The 17,595-nt window shown below is 42.3% G+C and overlaps 1 protein-coding gene across 1 annotated transcript in view; it reads right to left on the reverse strand.

Annotated features, from left to right (window-relative positions):
• Positions 1–17,595, reverse strand: part of magi1b (membrane associated guanylate kinase, WW and PDZ domain containing 1b) — a 130,167-nt gene that overhangs the window by 54,277 nt on the left and 58,295 nt on the right. Inside the window, exon 2 of the mRNA XM_053435537.1 lies at positions 14,244–14,360. Coding sequence (XP_053291512.1) covers positions 14,244–14,360 — 117 coding nt within the window. The remainder of the gene's footprint in view (positions 1–14,243; positions 14,361–17,595) is intronic.

The raw sequence follows: 17,595 nt of genomic DNA on the forward strand, positions 1-17,595 counted from the left end.
TGGCAGACAATCCAAGCACCTCATCTATATTTAATTGATGGGAGACTATTTTAAGGGAGCATCTGCCCTTCGACTGGCATCGTAGACTCAGACTAAGGTTTTTAACATTTCTGTAGGCAGAGGATGGTACTAATGTGAGATCTCAGAGTACAATGGTAGTAAAAGAAAGACTGAAATGAATATATCCTTCAATCATGCTTCCCCTGAGACACCTTCCATTCACCTCAATGAAAGACTGAGGTGAATTACGATCACGTCAACCAGGCTATTTATTGTATGAAGAAAAGATGCAATGAAAAATAGCTCAGCCTAGAAACAACTGAGCTTTAGTGACCAAAGAAAACACATGGCATTAAAATTAGCCATCTATTTATTTTTTTAGTCAGTGGCATCAAACAGATGAAAAACGTAAAACGAAAGTTTGAACAGGCAGACGTAGAGGCACAACCCAGCTTCTAAAAATAACCATGAGTGAAAAATCTGTTTATTTCCTACTCTTGCGTCCCCCCAGAGCAGTAGAGCACCCTAAGCCCACATATCCCCCAGGCCTGCCCTTGTATTTCAGCTGTGACCTACATTTAATCTCTTCCACAAGGACAATGTTGGGCTTGACTCCTTGGACATCTTTGGGCTCTTCACTGGAAGCTGAACTGGGTTCTTGTTCGTCATCTTCATTAGATCCGGTGTGGACGTGCAGCTTGGCATCTTTCACAAACGTGGCATCGTCTCGCTCCAATCGTATAGTTTTCTTGATGTTTAAAGATGTAAGCGACCCAGAACTAATTGCCTCGTTCATATTTGCACCAGGTTTTCTTCTCTTTTTTCGGCATCCGAAACACCCACAAAGGTTGAGAGAAAGAAAAGTGAACATGTCTATGTTCTGGTGCAACCAAATCAGACAGATCCACGTAGATGAATCCAAATATCCTTCACTGTTCAAACTGTGAAGTTGGTTCCACAAAGACGAACTGCAGCAGCAAAATTACAGCAGAGGTTCCATAACCGTATGCACATTTCCTCTTGGAACAAATAATTCAAAGATATCTTGATTAGAGCAGTCCAAATTAGTTTAATCCTTTGTGAATTCTTTAAAAAAAAGACCAACAGAAATTCCTGAAGACTGAGGTGAAAACATAGTCCGACGTTCGTATCGCTGAAAAGGCGGCTCCACTTGAAACAGAATTCTTGTCATTATTTACATAGAGAAAAAACAGACACACAGATGCACCTATTGGCCTGTGCAGTTTGGATGAGGCCCTGAGGGTTGGAGGGGGGTGAGCTTAGCTAAAATGTTAAAATAACACAAACAACACCTGGAAGGTGAGGGCGGAGAGTGCTTTGTTTCACTGTGTTGGTTAAGGGATAAGTTGAATTCACTCGTTGCCTGAAACTGACTGAAATAAATGCTAATCTACCCCCCGACATTCCCACATATCATTATGTCGTTGATGAAATAACTGCATCAGTTGAAATAACAAGGGCATTTGGGGTTACTGACCAAACAGGTTAGTCAGGCTCTAGAGAAAACACACCTTTCTTAGTGATATTTAGGAGGTGCCTGAAGCACTGTTTCCATAGGTTATAAATAGTGTCATAACTATGTATATTGTGATCACACAACTCATTATTTGACAAGCCTTCAGAGTAAGCCCACACTACACCAACAGATATACAGTCTTCAGTATGACCTAGTTAAAAAATTGTCTTCAAAAGTCAGTGGGTTCAGAGAAACAAAATGCAGAGTAAGGTGCAAGAACACCTTTAGTTGAGAGCTCTGTGGGTTTATTTTTTGGACGATTCAAAATTGCAGGGATGAAAATAACACATGAAGATGACGTGTTTCACCATATTGTTCATAGTCATTGTCAAGAGTGAAAAGTAGGCCATCATAAATATGTTTGGCAATGAATCATTATCATAATTGTTCTATTAATATCCTCGGCTATTCTTATTCAGCTTGTATTTAGGCATTCGGGTCATTCAGGATGGTAGTTATTTGAAAGAGTGCACTTTAAGCAGTTTGATGTTGACATGGAAACAATGGCAGCACTCACAACCTGACAGGGGTTTAAGAATATTTTTAGTTTTTTGTTAATCGGATGAAACACATGCATCACTGACAAAACATTGTGTGCAGTTACATACATGTCCAAGATCAGATAATCTAATATTTACAAAGCTTGACTACAATTATCATGAGCGTGAAGCTTTGGATATAGAACAAGAGATTCTCCTGCCCTCCCCTCCATCACTACTTTCTGCTCCTATGACTCCTCCACTTCACTCTTTGCTTTAATTTCGAGCTTTATTTATTCCGTCTTTAGCTGCTCCTCTCATTTATTCCACTTCTTTAAATCTTTAAAACACTAGCGACTTCCTTCTCTTAATCTTTAAGCCACTATTCATCCACTCTTCCTTTCCTACAAATAATATTAAGAAAGTTAATACCACATGCTCGTCCACCCCTCCTCTGATCTGATCATTTGTGTTTTGGCAGATGTGACAACTGCCTGTGTGGCCAGGCAGTGGCACAACCGTCCCTTCTTTTGGGTTTGACTGGAGGACAACTGTGGCTTTTCTCAAGTCCTGCCAGAGCCCAAACTCAATTGTTGCCACTCAGACGCTGATGATGTCATATCATTTAAAAGTACATCAAATAAAGCCTCATACTTCTAGGCTGCCTCACATATTAAAATGATTTGTGTTCTCATGAACCAGATGGGAAGGATAATGATGATTCTCTAATACATTTTCTGCATTGAAACGAGATACAAATGTTTTGTATCAGAAAAAAGGCAAGAAACAAGAATACATAAAATATAACGATGAAAGTATTTATGAATATGTGTCATCATCCATAGACAATATTGATGCCTTTATCTACACTTGTACAACAATCTATGATTACATTCATAAGATTAGAGTCACATTGGGTATACAGAAGCAAAGTCAATGATGCAAAACAAGGGATATCATTTTTTGAATCTACTCATTCTTCTCTCTTGTTAAAACCTAGCAACTGAAGTGTCCATGTTGAAACTCTAGTGCCAAATGTTCAAACACGACAGTTGTTTGTTAAGCTGATGCAGCCTGCTCGCTCATCTCAAGCAGAGACAACAGAGGTCTGGTCACCTAACATGGTTTTGATTTTTCAAAATTAACACATCTCCCTCTGAAGCCACAAAAGGCCAAAGCTATTTTATTTAGCATGTGCAGTATAGTTTACTCCCATAAGCAGACTTTGATGCGTAAACTTAACTTAATGGCAGCAACATGGAATCAAGCAATCCTTTACCTTTGCTAGAAAGCCCTTAGAGCTAAACAGTTATGTGTGCTTTGCTCAAAGACGTCAGGAGACAGTCTGGTTTATTCAGCATTAGCATAAGTCTGGAATATAACTCCTCTGCTGTCCTTAGTCTGAGCACGTCTCACGCAAAAGAGTCAAGCGAAGGGTTTAAGCAGTGGCCCAGTGTGATATGTGCGCTAACAGCTCTGGCTTCCTCTCTGATAAAGATAGGTGCCTCAATATACAGCCACAAAATGCTTTCCCTTAGTCTTGCTTGCATTAACTGCAGAATAAATTGCCCCATCCAGTGAATCAAGCTGCTTTGAAATGAAATCTGATGACTGTGTAAAATTAAAGCCAATCGTAGTAGTGGATTGAATTAGCCTTCAGTATGTCTTTCACAGTCCAGTCATTTCACTTTCAAGTCAAACCCGATTACACATATGCCATCTACTATATTTCCTACAATGAAAGCATGCCATATTTCTAAGCCTAGTCTGCAAGGTATTTATAAATTGTGATGCTGAACACAATACGACACTAATGGCAGTAACACACATAAATAAATGCATCATACAGTCATATCTTGTGTTATCGGGTAGACATGGTTTTTCAAACTGACCACATTTTGTTGACTTTACTTTAGAGTCTATCTTGCTGAGATAAGTGACAACATAAAAAATATTGTATGTACTGTAGATGGTGGACGATTCATAGAGAACCTGGATAATAGTCCCTGTCTTGAAAAGCTGGCAACAATCATCCACCCAACTGTTGTGCAGAAGCTATTACAAAAGCATTTCTCCAAATCTCCACAATAAACATGCACTCATGTCACGCTGTCCAGCAGTCCACATTTTCCAAGAAGATACTGAGGCATGTCCTCATGGATAATTTTCAAGAAACACGCGACTGCACGCATGTGCACGCACCCAAACACAAGACCGGCGTCATATTCCAAAACCAAAACAGATCCAGCCACCATCTTGGCCGGTGTTAGCCTGCCAGTGCATGTTTTTGCATGAAACTCTCACACACACACGCACACACACACACACATGCAGGCAGGGAGGTGTGAGGAGCTGACTGGGGTATGTTCGGTCAGCAGGGGGATGGAGCCATCTGTCCCAATAAGGGTTAATCCAACCAAAAGCACAGGCCGCAGATTCAACCATTTTCCAGTCCTTAAATTCCTGACTACGTCCTGGCCGCATGTTTAGTTTGCTTTGCTTTATTTTATTTTGTTTTTAGTTTTGTCCCCCATTAACCATCCTAACAGATTATTTACATCCCCAAAGATATGTCAGGAGTCCTACCTATGTGGCATTGGCAGGGATATGAATTTTGGAGAGGGTGTTTTATTAGTTATGGCTACACATGCCTTTGATTTGAGATGTATATGTGTGTTTGTGTGTTGGGGGGGTACTCTTGCTGGCTAAAGGAGCCTCCCAATGAGGGGGCAACACACACACACACACACACACACACACACACACACACACACACACACACACACACACACACACACACACACACACACACACACACACACACACACACACACACACACACACACACACACACACAGAGAGACACTAAAACACACGCATGTACAAAACACAATAAGATCAGCACAGGCCTTTCTCTGGACCTGTGTCATGCTCTGATCTTTTGCCTTTGCTTTAAGCTCTAAATAACCCCCATATAGAAAGGAGTGTATGGGAGCAAGAGGTATTAGAATGAACACAAAAACATGAAGGGCCAGTCGTGCAGTGTAAAGCTAAATCAGCCAGAAATCTTCCTGAAAATGCCCCACGCACACACTCTCAGCCAGCCTTTGTCTTTTTAGTCCACCCAGAAAAAAACTGAAAAGCACCAAAGGCTTCTCTACCTTACAGCTAACATATATAAATGGAAAAGAAAGGCTTTAAAAACGATCCATTTAAAAGGGGCGGGGAGGGAGCGGGGATGGAGGGATACGGAATGGGGGTGTTGACGGTGAGGGAGGGGGGATCATCCAGACATGACATGGATTGAGAAAGGAGAGAAGGAGGAAGAAGGGAGGGTAGAAAGGTAGGACTGCTAACCTTACAGCATCCTGGAAGCTCCAGACAGATAAACAGGCAGACGGCAGTTTGAAGCTGGAGGTAATGGCTTCCAATATGATCAAGCATGTCAACACATCACAGCCCTAATGCAGCCATCCACCAGCAACACACATCCTGTTCGTACACACATGGGTAGTGGCACTTTGAGCACACACATACAGAGGAATCAAAGGGGGGCACTGACATCACACAGACGCATGCATACCTGAGACAGACAGATACAGACACACACACACAGACACACAGCTTCCTTTTGACCATAACACATCAGCCTCCATTACTGCCAGCAATGTGCCTCCGTCCTCCCCGCTCTGCTCCTGATGCCTTACGCCTGATGCTCAGCCATCCTCGCCGCCTGCCTGCCTGCCAGCCTCTCCATCTCTCTCCATCCCAACCCCCAACCATTAAATCACGGCGACCCTCAGCTTCCCTTTTCCAAACGCCCAAAATCCCAAAAACATAATACCTCAGTCAGGGAGCCCGTGGTGGTGGGGGGAGAATTTCCCGTCCTTCTCCTACAGTCCACAGAACAATAACCACGTCGATCAGGAGAAAAGAAAATCCAATCAGGTGTGAATGAGTGGAAGGAAAACCAGTGCAGATTCACAGCTCCTTCTCCTCCTCACCCTCCCCTTCCTACTCCCATGCGTCTGTCCTCTGTCCAGCTTTGGCTTTGTGATGCTAAGCTAATAGGAGCTACGCTAAGCAGCATCCACATTGGCTTATAATGCTCTCCGTCTCATATAAACACACACACACCAGTGCTAGGCTTCTGTCTCCCTCTCTCTCTCTCTCTCTCCCTCTCTCTCTGACTGACTGAGCCCCGCTGTCTCTAGTCTCGCAGGCTTCTACTTGCACCCGCCCACCTCCCCCTCTCTCACTCCCTCGCTCCCTTTATTTCACTTGGTTGTTCACCCCTATTCTTTCTTGTCCTCACAGAGCCCATCAGATATTATTGTTCCTCTTCCTCCTCTCCCATCACGCACAAACCCATGTTCTGAACGTTTAACAAGCTCCACACTAGTCATCCTTGACCAACGTGTAAAGAGGACAGAAGTCGGGGGAAGAATCTGAAAAGGAAACGCAGAAGAAGATGGGGACTGCCTGGGAAAAGTGCTGGGCGGGGTTGGGCATGGACAGAAGTTAGGCTAGAGCCATGTGAATTACAACACAAAAGAATGAGTGCAAAAGTTAAAACGGGTTCAATTCCAGCAGATGATCGTAAAACAAATAGGAATGAGTATGTTGTGCATAGAGCCTCAAAGGAAGCAAATCTCAGTGTTCACACAAGATTCAAGAGGAAAATGTGTGAAGAAGACAAAAAATTTAAGTAAAAGTGGTAACCTGGCACTACCCTGCCATTTGCATGCTCTATGATCAGAAGAGGGGGATGGGAGTGAGAAGATATAGAAGGGTGGTGGGTCAAATGTCGCGTGATGGTCTGTTCTATACCTCAGATAACCCTTAAATAGAAACTAAAGTGGCGTTCCAATAGTTAAGACTATCCAAGGATGTCAGCAGACCTACCAAATCCACTTGGTGTGTGAGTGTGGTGTTGATGGACTCTACTGTTCCACAGTGCAATGAGTGGAAGAAATAAAGGAGCAACTCACAGCTGGAAAATATTTAAAGTTACAGTGAACCATGTTGAGTCGACTCCAGTAGCAGCTCAAAAAAACAAAAGATTAATTGTTAAATCTTTGGACGAAATGTTGCCTCCTCATAAGTTCTTCTTTGGCAGTAACTTCTCAAAGCCACAATGTAATTGATGGATGTCCTGCAGAATACTTATGATGTATGATTTAGTAATTAGTTTGAACAGTAACAGTAGTTATTTGTTACAGTAATTACTGTAACAAATAACTGCCACAACAGCACTATATAAGTCTTTTGTGACATCCCATTGTTAGTTCTCAATGTCATGGTTTGTCAGCATCTTAATGCACAACTAGGCCTTTACTGAAAGTTATATTATATGTATTAATAAAGTTATTTATAACTTAAGATATTCATACCTTATATTTATGACTTATGAGACATCATGTAGCTTCGGACAATATACTGCGATGAAAAACTATAGCTCAGATATAATTAACCTTCATCTAATCTGATCATGTGTATCATGATATCAGTTGCAAATAGTCATTAGTTATAATAATAGTGTTTAGTTTCAATGTAATCATTTTAGAAACACAGTATGAGCTGCCATTTCTGCAAATGAATATTTTGAATATGTCAAAACAGACTCATATCACCAGGAGGAAGAAATAAGCATCCGAATTTAGAAGTACATCCTCTCCTATCTCCATGCCCCCATCCGATAAGTGTGTGCAACAGTGTCAGTGATTGAGTGTGTGCATACAATACATGCGGCAGAGTGTGTGGGTGGGGCAGTTGGGTGCTATGAATCTGGGGGACTTCTCCAATCATTCACACTGTTTGACAACCTTCCTTTGACTCCTGCTCATGGTGTGTTAGCTACAAAGAAACTTCCCCACCAGCATCAGTTCAACTCCTATTGTTTCCCTCCCAGCATCTGTTTGGTCTACCCGCTGCATGCTGGGAGCCCCCACAAATCGAACTAAAGCTGCTTTCAGACATATACTGAAATTCTGAGATTTCTGTGGAGGAGGTGTATTTGCACACGCCAGAGCTTCTCAGTACATTCTCCGCCTGGCCCCCTGGTACAATGTCAGCAAAAAGTCCAGCAGAGCCAATGTGAGAACACAGCAGGAGATTCTCTGCAGGATTCACCTCGAGCAAGTCGGAGTGTTGATGATGTTTCTAACACGCGATGGATGCATCATTTAAAAAAACAAAAACAGAACAAATATCTCTGCATTAAAAAGTGTTCAAAAGTGAAAACACACATCAAGAGAGTTTTTGGTGATAAGAGCCGACGCCAGTGTTTATGTGAAGATTGAGCTAGTAGGTGATTAGCTTAGCTTAGCACAAACACTAAACAGCTTGCCTGATTCTATTCAGAAATAATAGTAGTTTTAAACAAATAATATACAATGCAACAATAAGTGAACTTTAGGATCTGCTACACAGAATTTTAAGATTTACTTTTATTTAATTCTGGACGGACCTAGGTTAGCTGTTTTCCCCTGCTAACAGCCTTTAGGCTAAGCTAAATTAAATGTCTCCTGGCCTCAACTTCATTTCTAATGCACTGATGTGAAAGTGTTATCATCGGTTCAACTCACTCTCTGCAAGAAGGCAAAATATAGTTTTTGTGTACTTGTTTTAGATGGTAATAATTTAAGGTATGTTTAACCCATAATAAATCCTTTGATAACAGTAGTCTAACAGTCTTAAGCCATTTTTAGACATGACCTGCAGGCTACGGCGTTTATCTAGAGTTTGCCTTTCAATGATTTTCTCCGCCTGGCCCCCTTGTATAAAGTTGGGAGAATCCAATGTGAGAACACTGAAGGGAATACTGCCTGGGATTCAGTCTGAGCAAGTGGTGATGTTGTTGATGCTTTTAACAGGTGACAGATGCAAAAATGAAAATACAACTAAAATAAAATAGCGGTGTCCTTCACGTAGAAGACACAGAAAAATATGTCTAGAGAGCTTGTGTTGATAAGAGACAACACCTGTGTCTTTGTGTCGTCAAGAAAACCACGTGATCTCCAAAGCTGAGTAAATACATCACTTCCTGCCTCTGTACCCGGCTGCCGCACCTCTCATCTGAATAATTCAGAGGATTTGTTGCTGTTGTGAACACATCTGTTAAGAGGACCTCCTGCTGCGGAGTGCATGTGTGAAAAACAAACTGCAGGTAAAGTCAAGACCCAATTCTCTGGACTTTTATGTCTGAAAACGGCTCGAGTCTAGATTCACAGTTTTGATAAACAAAACTCGTTTGCAACTGTGACCATATATCAGTTGTGAGGTGGAGTCTAGTACAGAGCAAAGCAAACTATGTAATTTGTGCAATACGGCGTAGAACTGGTCCGACAGGGAGGACTTGTCATTACAAAGTCATGTCTTGTCATCCCTAATGTAATGCGTGTCAAACTGTTGACACACACACAAAGAGTGTCTGACTGACATAGTCTTCACAGTCTCGACTTTCTTGATTCACCACTTTTTGCTTTTCAGGAACAGCGCAGTCATTCTCAAAGTGAGGGTGTTTCTTTTGTGGAGGTGACAAAGTGGGATTGAATCTGTAGATGGTATCTGTTACCTCAACAAACACACACCAGGCTGCCATCACTTCACACTTTAGACGCAATCACACACAGGAACATGCCCATATCAAACCACACAGTTACGTATGGCACAACCACAACTCACATCATGTGCACATATGTTTATGTTAGCTTGACTAGCTAACCACAGCCAGCGTTGATTGGAGATTGTGTGTGTTTTTGCATCCCTCCATCCCCTCTCTCTCTCTCTCTTCCTCCTCTCCACCCATCCCCCCTCCTTTCCACTCCCACACCCAAACTCCACCCCACCCCCATCTCCAGCCCCGAGGCTTCAGCCCCCACCTCCCTCTGAGCTGTCCTCTTAGCCTATATACAGGTTGTCCAATCGTCTCTGCTGCCCGCCCCACGATTCATCACACACTTGCACGTGCACATGAACACAACCCTCTAAAACCTCGCTCATTTGGGAAACGAAGCCCGAGTCGTCAACATCACAACAACAACAGCAGACAATGCTGCACCTTGCCTCGATGCAGGAGAGACCAGAGCTTTCAATTCAGGGCTCACATGCACAGAATGCTGAGCTCATAGAGCATATAGACAAAACAGAAATCCCCCTCCTCTTGTTCGCCTTTTTCTTCCTGCTACTGCTCTGAGTGACTGGCAGGAAAAATGTGACTAGAAAAAGAACGATACAGATGGGAAAGGGAGCAGCAGCAGCAGCGAGAGGCAGTGGTGTCATGAGTTTTGGGGGGGTTCTGGAATGAGAGTGGGAAAGGGGGTGGAGGGTTGGCGAGGGATAATGGAGATTGTGAATGCTGAACGTGCGGACGGGGTTGACCACATGGGAAGCTGACGGACGCCTCAGCTGATGGGGGGAGGGTGGAAGAGCTGTGGCTCCAAATTGTTTAACAGGGTTATGGGAACATGAGTGGAGAGACTGAATAAACTGTCTGAAGGAATGGGTCAAAAGTGTTGAAAGAGGTATAAAATGGTTACATCTGTCATAATTATATTATAAATCCATTTAAATATATGCTATACATCCTGATAACTACTGATTAACATGCTGACAATGTATATGTTTTCGTCATTTTTAAACTTACCAAAATTAACTATTGTCATTTCTACCTTTTTACATGAAAACCATATCTTGGTTTTTGGTTTGCAGACATATTGTAATAGTGGAGTGCATTTGTGGCACAGAGTAACCACACAGAGCATGCCAACCCCCAAAACTAGAAACAACACCCTGCGGTTGGACAGTATGCCTCCAATAACCAGTGCAGTTTCCGTCTACATACCTTTTCCCCCAGACTCAAGGTAAATTGGCATTAACTTTGAAATCTACATCAGTTAATTAATGAATCCAAATGACAATTGGTCAAAATGTGAAGAAATTGCCTCAAGACGGACTTGAGATCATGATAGAGAGGCCAAAAACATGTTTTTATGTTTTAGTATGACCTTGAACATTGACAACCAAAAGTGAAATTGAACATTTTTGTCAAATTTGAAAGACCTTTCTCGGGGTGTTCTCTCATGAGTTCATGAGGTAAAAACGGTTTTGTGTGGTCACCATGACCTTGACTTTTGACCTTTAACCACAAAATTACAATCTATTCATCTTTGCCTCCAACTGAGTATTTGTACCAAATTTGGGAATGAAATTCCCTCAATAGCGTGTTCACAAGACTGGTAGAGACAGACAACAAGAAAACATTATACCTCCGGCCACAGGCTGTCGCCGTACACAGGAAAACAAAAACAGTTGGCTGTGATCATTGGTGTAAAGCTCAGTGAGGGATCGTGTCCCTACTGCCTCCACTCTGACTCCTATTGGTTGTTTAGGCCCCAAGTGTGAAGCAAGCCGGAGTTTGTATTAGAGAAGCCACTTGGTGCCCATTGAAAGAAAGGTAAAAACATGTTGCATCGTATTACAGACAACACATGGCCTCTAATGAGTATCTAGGCTAGCACCATGACTTGGCAGTAACTGTAGTGCACTGGGAATTATCCATTCCAGAAAAGTGGAAGAAAATCTTCCCACAAGAGTGTAGGACACACAAACAAATAATAAGCTGCAGGCCACACGTACAAGATGACTAATAAAATCAATGCATGTTTGTACTCTTGTGTACTTAAAGTGATAATTGTGTTGAAACACTACAACAGTTGCATGTGTTGTATCAGTAGCAGAAATGACAAATAATGAAGATTATCTTAAATTAAAATGCAAATCCAATATAAACACTTTTAATTAGGAAATTAAAATTTGGTCTGACTTTGGTAAACAAAAGGATCTGACGAGCGCTGAAGCTTCAGTGCAATTTGTGCATGTGTGGACAAAGTCAAGATTAGTGGGGATGCACAGTATGTAGCTGAGCTCATTCGTTTTGAGCTAGCACTAATGTGGATACAAAAAGTGTGCAGAAATGGTAGCAGTGACCATTTCTGCCTGCATGTAGAGGCGGGAGGGGCTCCAGCTTCCACAGACACACTTCTCCATCTGTTTCTCCACCTGCTGGCTGTGCATTAATCACACCTTCACCTACACCTACACATGGGCAGTACATTGAACAGCCCTCGGACATATGTCAACATGAACACACACTTACAATCACAGGCCAGAGCAGTCCACGCAAATCTATCTCACTTAGAGTAAAAGATTGTTGCTTTCAACACAACTGCTGTCTTAAGTCTTGTATTGTTCTGTGAGTGTGAAGGGCATTAGAGAATATGTATGCATTGACAGGGCCCACTTTAACATAACCTCCCTTTAAGGGGAACAAATTAAGATGTGGCAAAGGATTTATACATTTCATGAGCCAACGAGTCTCACACTTCTGTACAAGTGCACGACAACAAAACTTTACAGTCCTATAAAACATATGGCCTAGGGAATGCCTTCATGCTTTGTTTACTGCAAAAACACCAGGACTTTTTACTGGTGTGCATTTGACCACTCAGTGATTAAATGGCCATTATGGTCAGACCCCCATTCTCCAACAGTGTCTGGCTGACATATGGCACGGGAGGTAATGCAGATAAAGTCCCTTAAACAAGCCTCCGTAATACAGAGAGTAATTTGCGTGAGAGGGCCATGAATAAACTAATTGAAAAACCAACGGATGAGAACTATTAAGGGAAAAGCATGGGTTTGGGGAAATAAGAGAAGCTTTCAAGTCCGAAATTAACTGCAAAAAAATCCAATATGCTAAGTCTTTGGAAAATATATTGTGAGGGTGGAAGTGAGAAGTAATTACCAAGAAAAAAGTTGTTTAAGGTTTTGATGAGGTCTGAATATTCCAGAATGAATTTGGAACAGTAGTCCATTCAATTTGCAATAGAAAAAAAAGTATGAAATGTGTGGCTGCAAAAATGATGCAATTATTCACTTATTTGATCAAAAGATAATTAATAAGTAACTTTATTAATTTAATGGATATTCCTACATTATATTTAACAGACTCTTACAATAAACTGAACTAAATTCAATCTTAAATTCTTACTCCAGCGTTAAACAACAATGAGCCTGACTGTGATCTGTGCAGTTGATTTCATGCAGCATGTGATACTAATCTTACAGCCATTGTAGGTGTTTATCTGCTTCCCAACAGAGGGACCAGCCCTTTTATCTGATGTATCACTCTGTTATCATGGTGCTAATGCTACATTTCAATGTCTCTAACAATGATGCTGTCCTCGAGGATTGTTTTTCACAGCAGGGAAGTATAAAACTCTTCACATGTCTACCTAAGTTTTTGAGCAGCAGCAGCTACACAGGGAGATATCCAGCATCAGAAAACAAATGTGCCTTCAGATCTTTGCTGTACGGCAGTCAGAGGGAAACGAGTCAAAGACTCAAGCCTCTATTCCTGGATTGTGAGATACCATTTGAGATGAGATACCAGTTAGTGATAGAGGGTGAGGGACTAGGATGAAACCACAACGTCTAGAATTACTGGTGCTATTGATCCTGCGGCCATGAGATACTAAGAGCCTCTTCACTGTGGAGTCACAAGATGTTTCCTCTAACTGATCGAACTATACAAGTATATTAACTGGATGAGTTTACATTAACTTGCTACTTGTTAGCAGCTTGGGATTCAGGTGAGAAAGTTTTGCGACTGATTGAATCGCTTGCAGCTCTGCTATGAAGATAGATTTGCACAATTAAGAAAAGGTTATTAATCATTATGTGGTGATCGGTGTAGATGTTATCGCGAGAAACAAATCCATGTATGGACACTGAGAAGTGTAAAAATGTTGATTTATTGCGGGTCAGAGACATCAGCTGAGGAGGGGCCCTTTAAATGTGCAGGATGCATTTACTTTCACACAGTGAAAAGATCGTGGCCACATGCGTCCCACCTTGGAATAAAACTTGAGGGACTGGATCTCAGAACGTAGTCAGGATGCATTTGGGTGCGTCCAGATCTGCACTTAGCACTGACCACTTGCAGTTGGATCACTCAGGACAGATGTTAATACCACATCTGAGCAGGGTGATAGACTTCTGGGCTACTGCAAGGTCTACGTGTTTATCTCAAATAAACGAAGCAATCAACAGGATTTGGAAGAAAAAAACTCAATGATGCCTGAGCATAAACATAAGATTCCCAGGCGAAACAGGAAATAGCAAAGGTAAAGACAGAACCAGCTGAAAGAAGTTCAAGGACTCACAAGGCACGGCGTGACGGTAGAGGTTGTCTCGGATGGTCTGCTGCAGTTCGTGGTCAGGCGAGGACTTCTGGAAGCGCAGGCTCAGATAATTCTTCAGGTCCTTGTTAAGCTTGTTTCCTGTCATTGGGGAAACAAACAGGAAAACTTGTGATAACTACATCAAAACAGCTGAAGCAAAAACACACAAGGCTAGCAGTCACATCAACACTGTTATAATTCATAGTCAAGTGTCAAACAGCCCCACAGCTCGGCTCCCACAGAAAGAAATACGCAAGTTTACCCTGCTACCACAGCAAAGCTGGCCGCTGAGTGCATGGCTGTGAATTGTGCACTTGCCATTGTAACTCAGAGGGGTTACTGGCTGTAGACTCTCTCCCTGCAACCAGCCAAGGCTCGCAAAACTTAAGACTGCTATAGCGCTACAGCTAGCACCGCAAATCAGCCCTCCCACTGCTACACCATCTGGACCTCAGACACACATTAGGCTACTGAGGGGCAGCTCGGCTGGAAAGTGTCCGAATGTGTGTGTGTGTGCTTGTATCTGAATGCGTGTGTCTGTGCTGCCACTACAGTGAATGTCCACAATACAGGCATGTGCAAACACAAAACAAACAGAACGTCATGACGAGTAACGGAGCGGAGATGTGAAACGCATCCTGTCTGCCTTCACACAAAAGGAAAAAATTTGATAATTTACCTAATGAATATGACAATGTCTTGATCCAAATTCAATATCAACACTGCTGCGGGCAACAACAAACATCTTATGACGTTCTGTATTAGTAAACGTTCCATTATTTACTATACAAATGATTTATCTGCCGTCTTTGCTTGGCTGCTGAGATCAGTTTTGGTTGTCTTGGGCAAACAACCAGTCATAAAAGGCCCTGGATCCTGTTTCCATGGAAACTATGTGTATGTGTGTGCATCTGTATGTGCGCGTCTGTGTGTGTGTGTGTGTGTGTGTGTGTGTGTGTGTGTGTGTGTGTGTAAAATAAGATGATTGAGATTGCTAGCGTAGTACAGAAGAGCAGTCTGTACAGTTGGCAGAATAATTGTAGGTTTATATGATAAAAACACAATTGAAGCTAAACTGGCACATCCCACAGACATGATACAAATTCGTTTTCTTTTTGTGACCCACATCTCTATCTGTCATTCATATAAAATTGCATGAGAAGATTGCGGAAAGCTTAAACTGAATTATGGTCACATTAGGGGGTGGGAAGCTGTTGGGCTTACCATAACATGTTTAATATAAAACCCAGGAATAAATGCAAGAAAAATAATATTGCTTTAAATTCAAGATTTAGGTTAAGTATAATGCTTGAATTTGGTTACTTTGCAGAAATTAGGATTCATTACATCTTTTTTGAATCCAGGCTCTTGAGGAAACAGGGGACTAATTACACTCTTTGATAAAGGCTATATGATGAACCACAATAGGCCTCATACTGATGTGACCGTTCAGTACAGTCTGTTTAAGAAAGGTTGAGTCTTCGCCCTGATGCCTGACCTCTCCCTGAGAGGAAACGCTGCTCCTGGCCCCGTCCCGTCCAGACACATCACTGTGTTGTAATCCTCACAACAGGTCACGAGCAAACGCTCAGGCCAACAGTGAGCCCCCGATGTGCTGTGTACACACATCAATTACTGGAGAGCAATGGGTATTCCTCACAAGCAGACCACCAACTAACCCTCTGACTCTGTGGGTTTTAGGGGTCTAGGACATTAGTACCACTTGAAGCTGGTTTTCTGAAACTGTAAAGGTGACCTGAAGGACGGTCTGAAAATTGGACCCAATGTCCACAACTGACATAGACAGGTTGGGACCAAAGGCTGACATTAAAACCCACTTTGACACGATAGAAAGTAGTTCAGCCAATGTGCGTTTCATTGAAAGGATTCTGTCTTTACGGCACTCATAAGAAAAACAAGCAAATGCGGAAGACCACAACACCTCTGATTGCCCCGCACTGAGGTGTGTCTGCTGGAGCCAAAGTATACATGCACTCTAGGAGTTAACACATTTTGTGGCAACCCAGAGTAATGTGTTCTCTCTGGTGTGAGGTCAAATACCATTCCACCACATTTCCTTTCTCTTTTCCTGTTCCAGCCCATGACTTAAAACACCATCAGACTCCTTTGAATCCACTGTCATTAAGTGTGTGGATTTCTGTGTTTTGGTTGGCTGCAAATCAAGTCTAGATCTGTCCAAACACAGCACAAATACAGTTGACTATGTTATCCTTGAATTTCAAATTCTGCTAACGCCAAACCATGAATCTCGCCCATCTAATTCGCAAAAATGCCAAAAGAGTCAACTCTCACCTCCATCTAAGGCAGTTTGTCAGTCGATTTAAACCAATGGCGACTATGTTAACACCATTAGTCCTTTAACTGCTACTATGTTACCTTGATCTGTTTTGGCACAGTGTATAGAATGATAAAACATGCTAGCTGTGACGGCAAACAAAGGAGACAAAGCAAAAGTGTAGTATAGTATGATTTTTAAAGCAAAGTTCTGACATTTGACCAAGTTTGCACACGTTTAATTGACCAATCACTCATTTTAATTTGATTCATATTCAACCAATCGCAGAGGCATGCAGCCAGCCGGACTGGGCTGAGAGAACATTTGGCCCAGCAGCCACACACCCAAATCCCTCTGCAAACACATAATTAGAAAAGACATATCCTTCAAACACGGCCCACCTGTTATAGATTTTCCATAAGCCCCCTAAACCAAGCAAGATTTTTGGAAAGGAGACACGCAGTCCATGGCAGAAGGAAAGTGGGGGTGAAGGAGTTTATGCACGAAAGAGAGTCGCACAGAGAGACAAACATCAGAGTTATCCCGACAAAATATCACAAGAATTTTAGACACAGTTCAAATGTAAAAAGGCCCCACTACTTTTCCAGGCATCTCCCATTGAGCACACCCCAGCACCCCTGAGCTCTGATCAGCCAGCCAAGGCCCTGCTCAGACATGCAGAGCCAGAAATGGCACCAGCCAGACCCTCCGCTGGCAGCTGACATCTGTATTCACAGCACGGGAAAAAAACAAACTTCACTGAAACTCGATCCCCCTGCGCACTGGGGCACCATATCGGGAAAGGAAAGGTTTGACAGATTTCCGCTGACTTGGAAATGGCAGAAGACTTTGGTTCTATACGTTTCCTTCACACTCCACATGAGCAGCGTCATTACGTATTGTAGAGCCCCGGTTATTTGCTTGATACGCAAATGTTTTAGCTATGTTTATGCTACATGATTGTGTCTGTATGACCTCACTGCTGCTCCTGAAATGAATCATAGTTGTGTGTATGGTTGAAAGCTGAGGCTGTAGATT

The sequence above is a fragment of the Pleuronectes platessa genome, chromosome 2 (genome assembly GCF_947347685.1).
Source record: "Pleuronectes platessa chromosome 2, fPlePla1.1, whole genome shotgun sequence".
NCBI lineage: Eukaryota > Metazoa > Chordata > Actinopteri > Pleuronectiformes > Pleuronectidae > Pleuronectes > Pleuronectes platessa.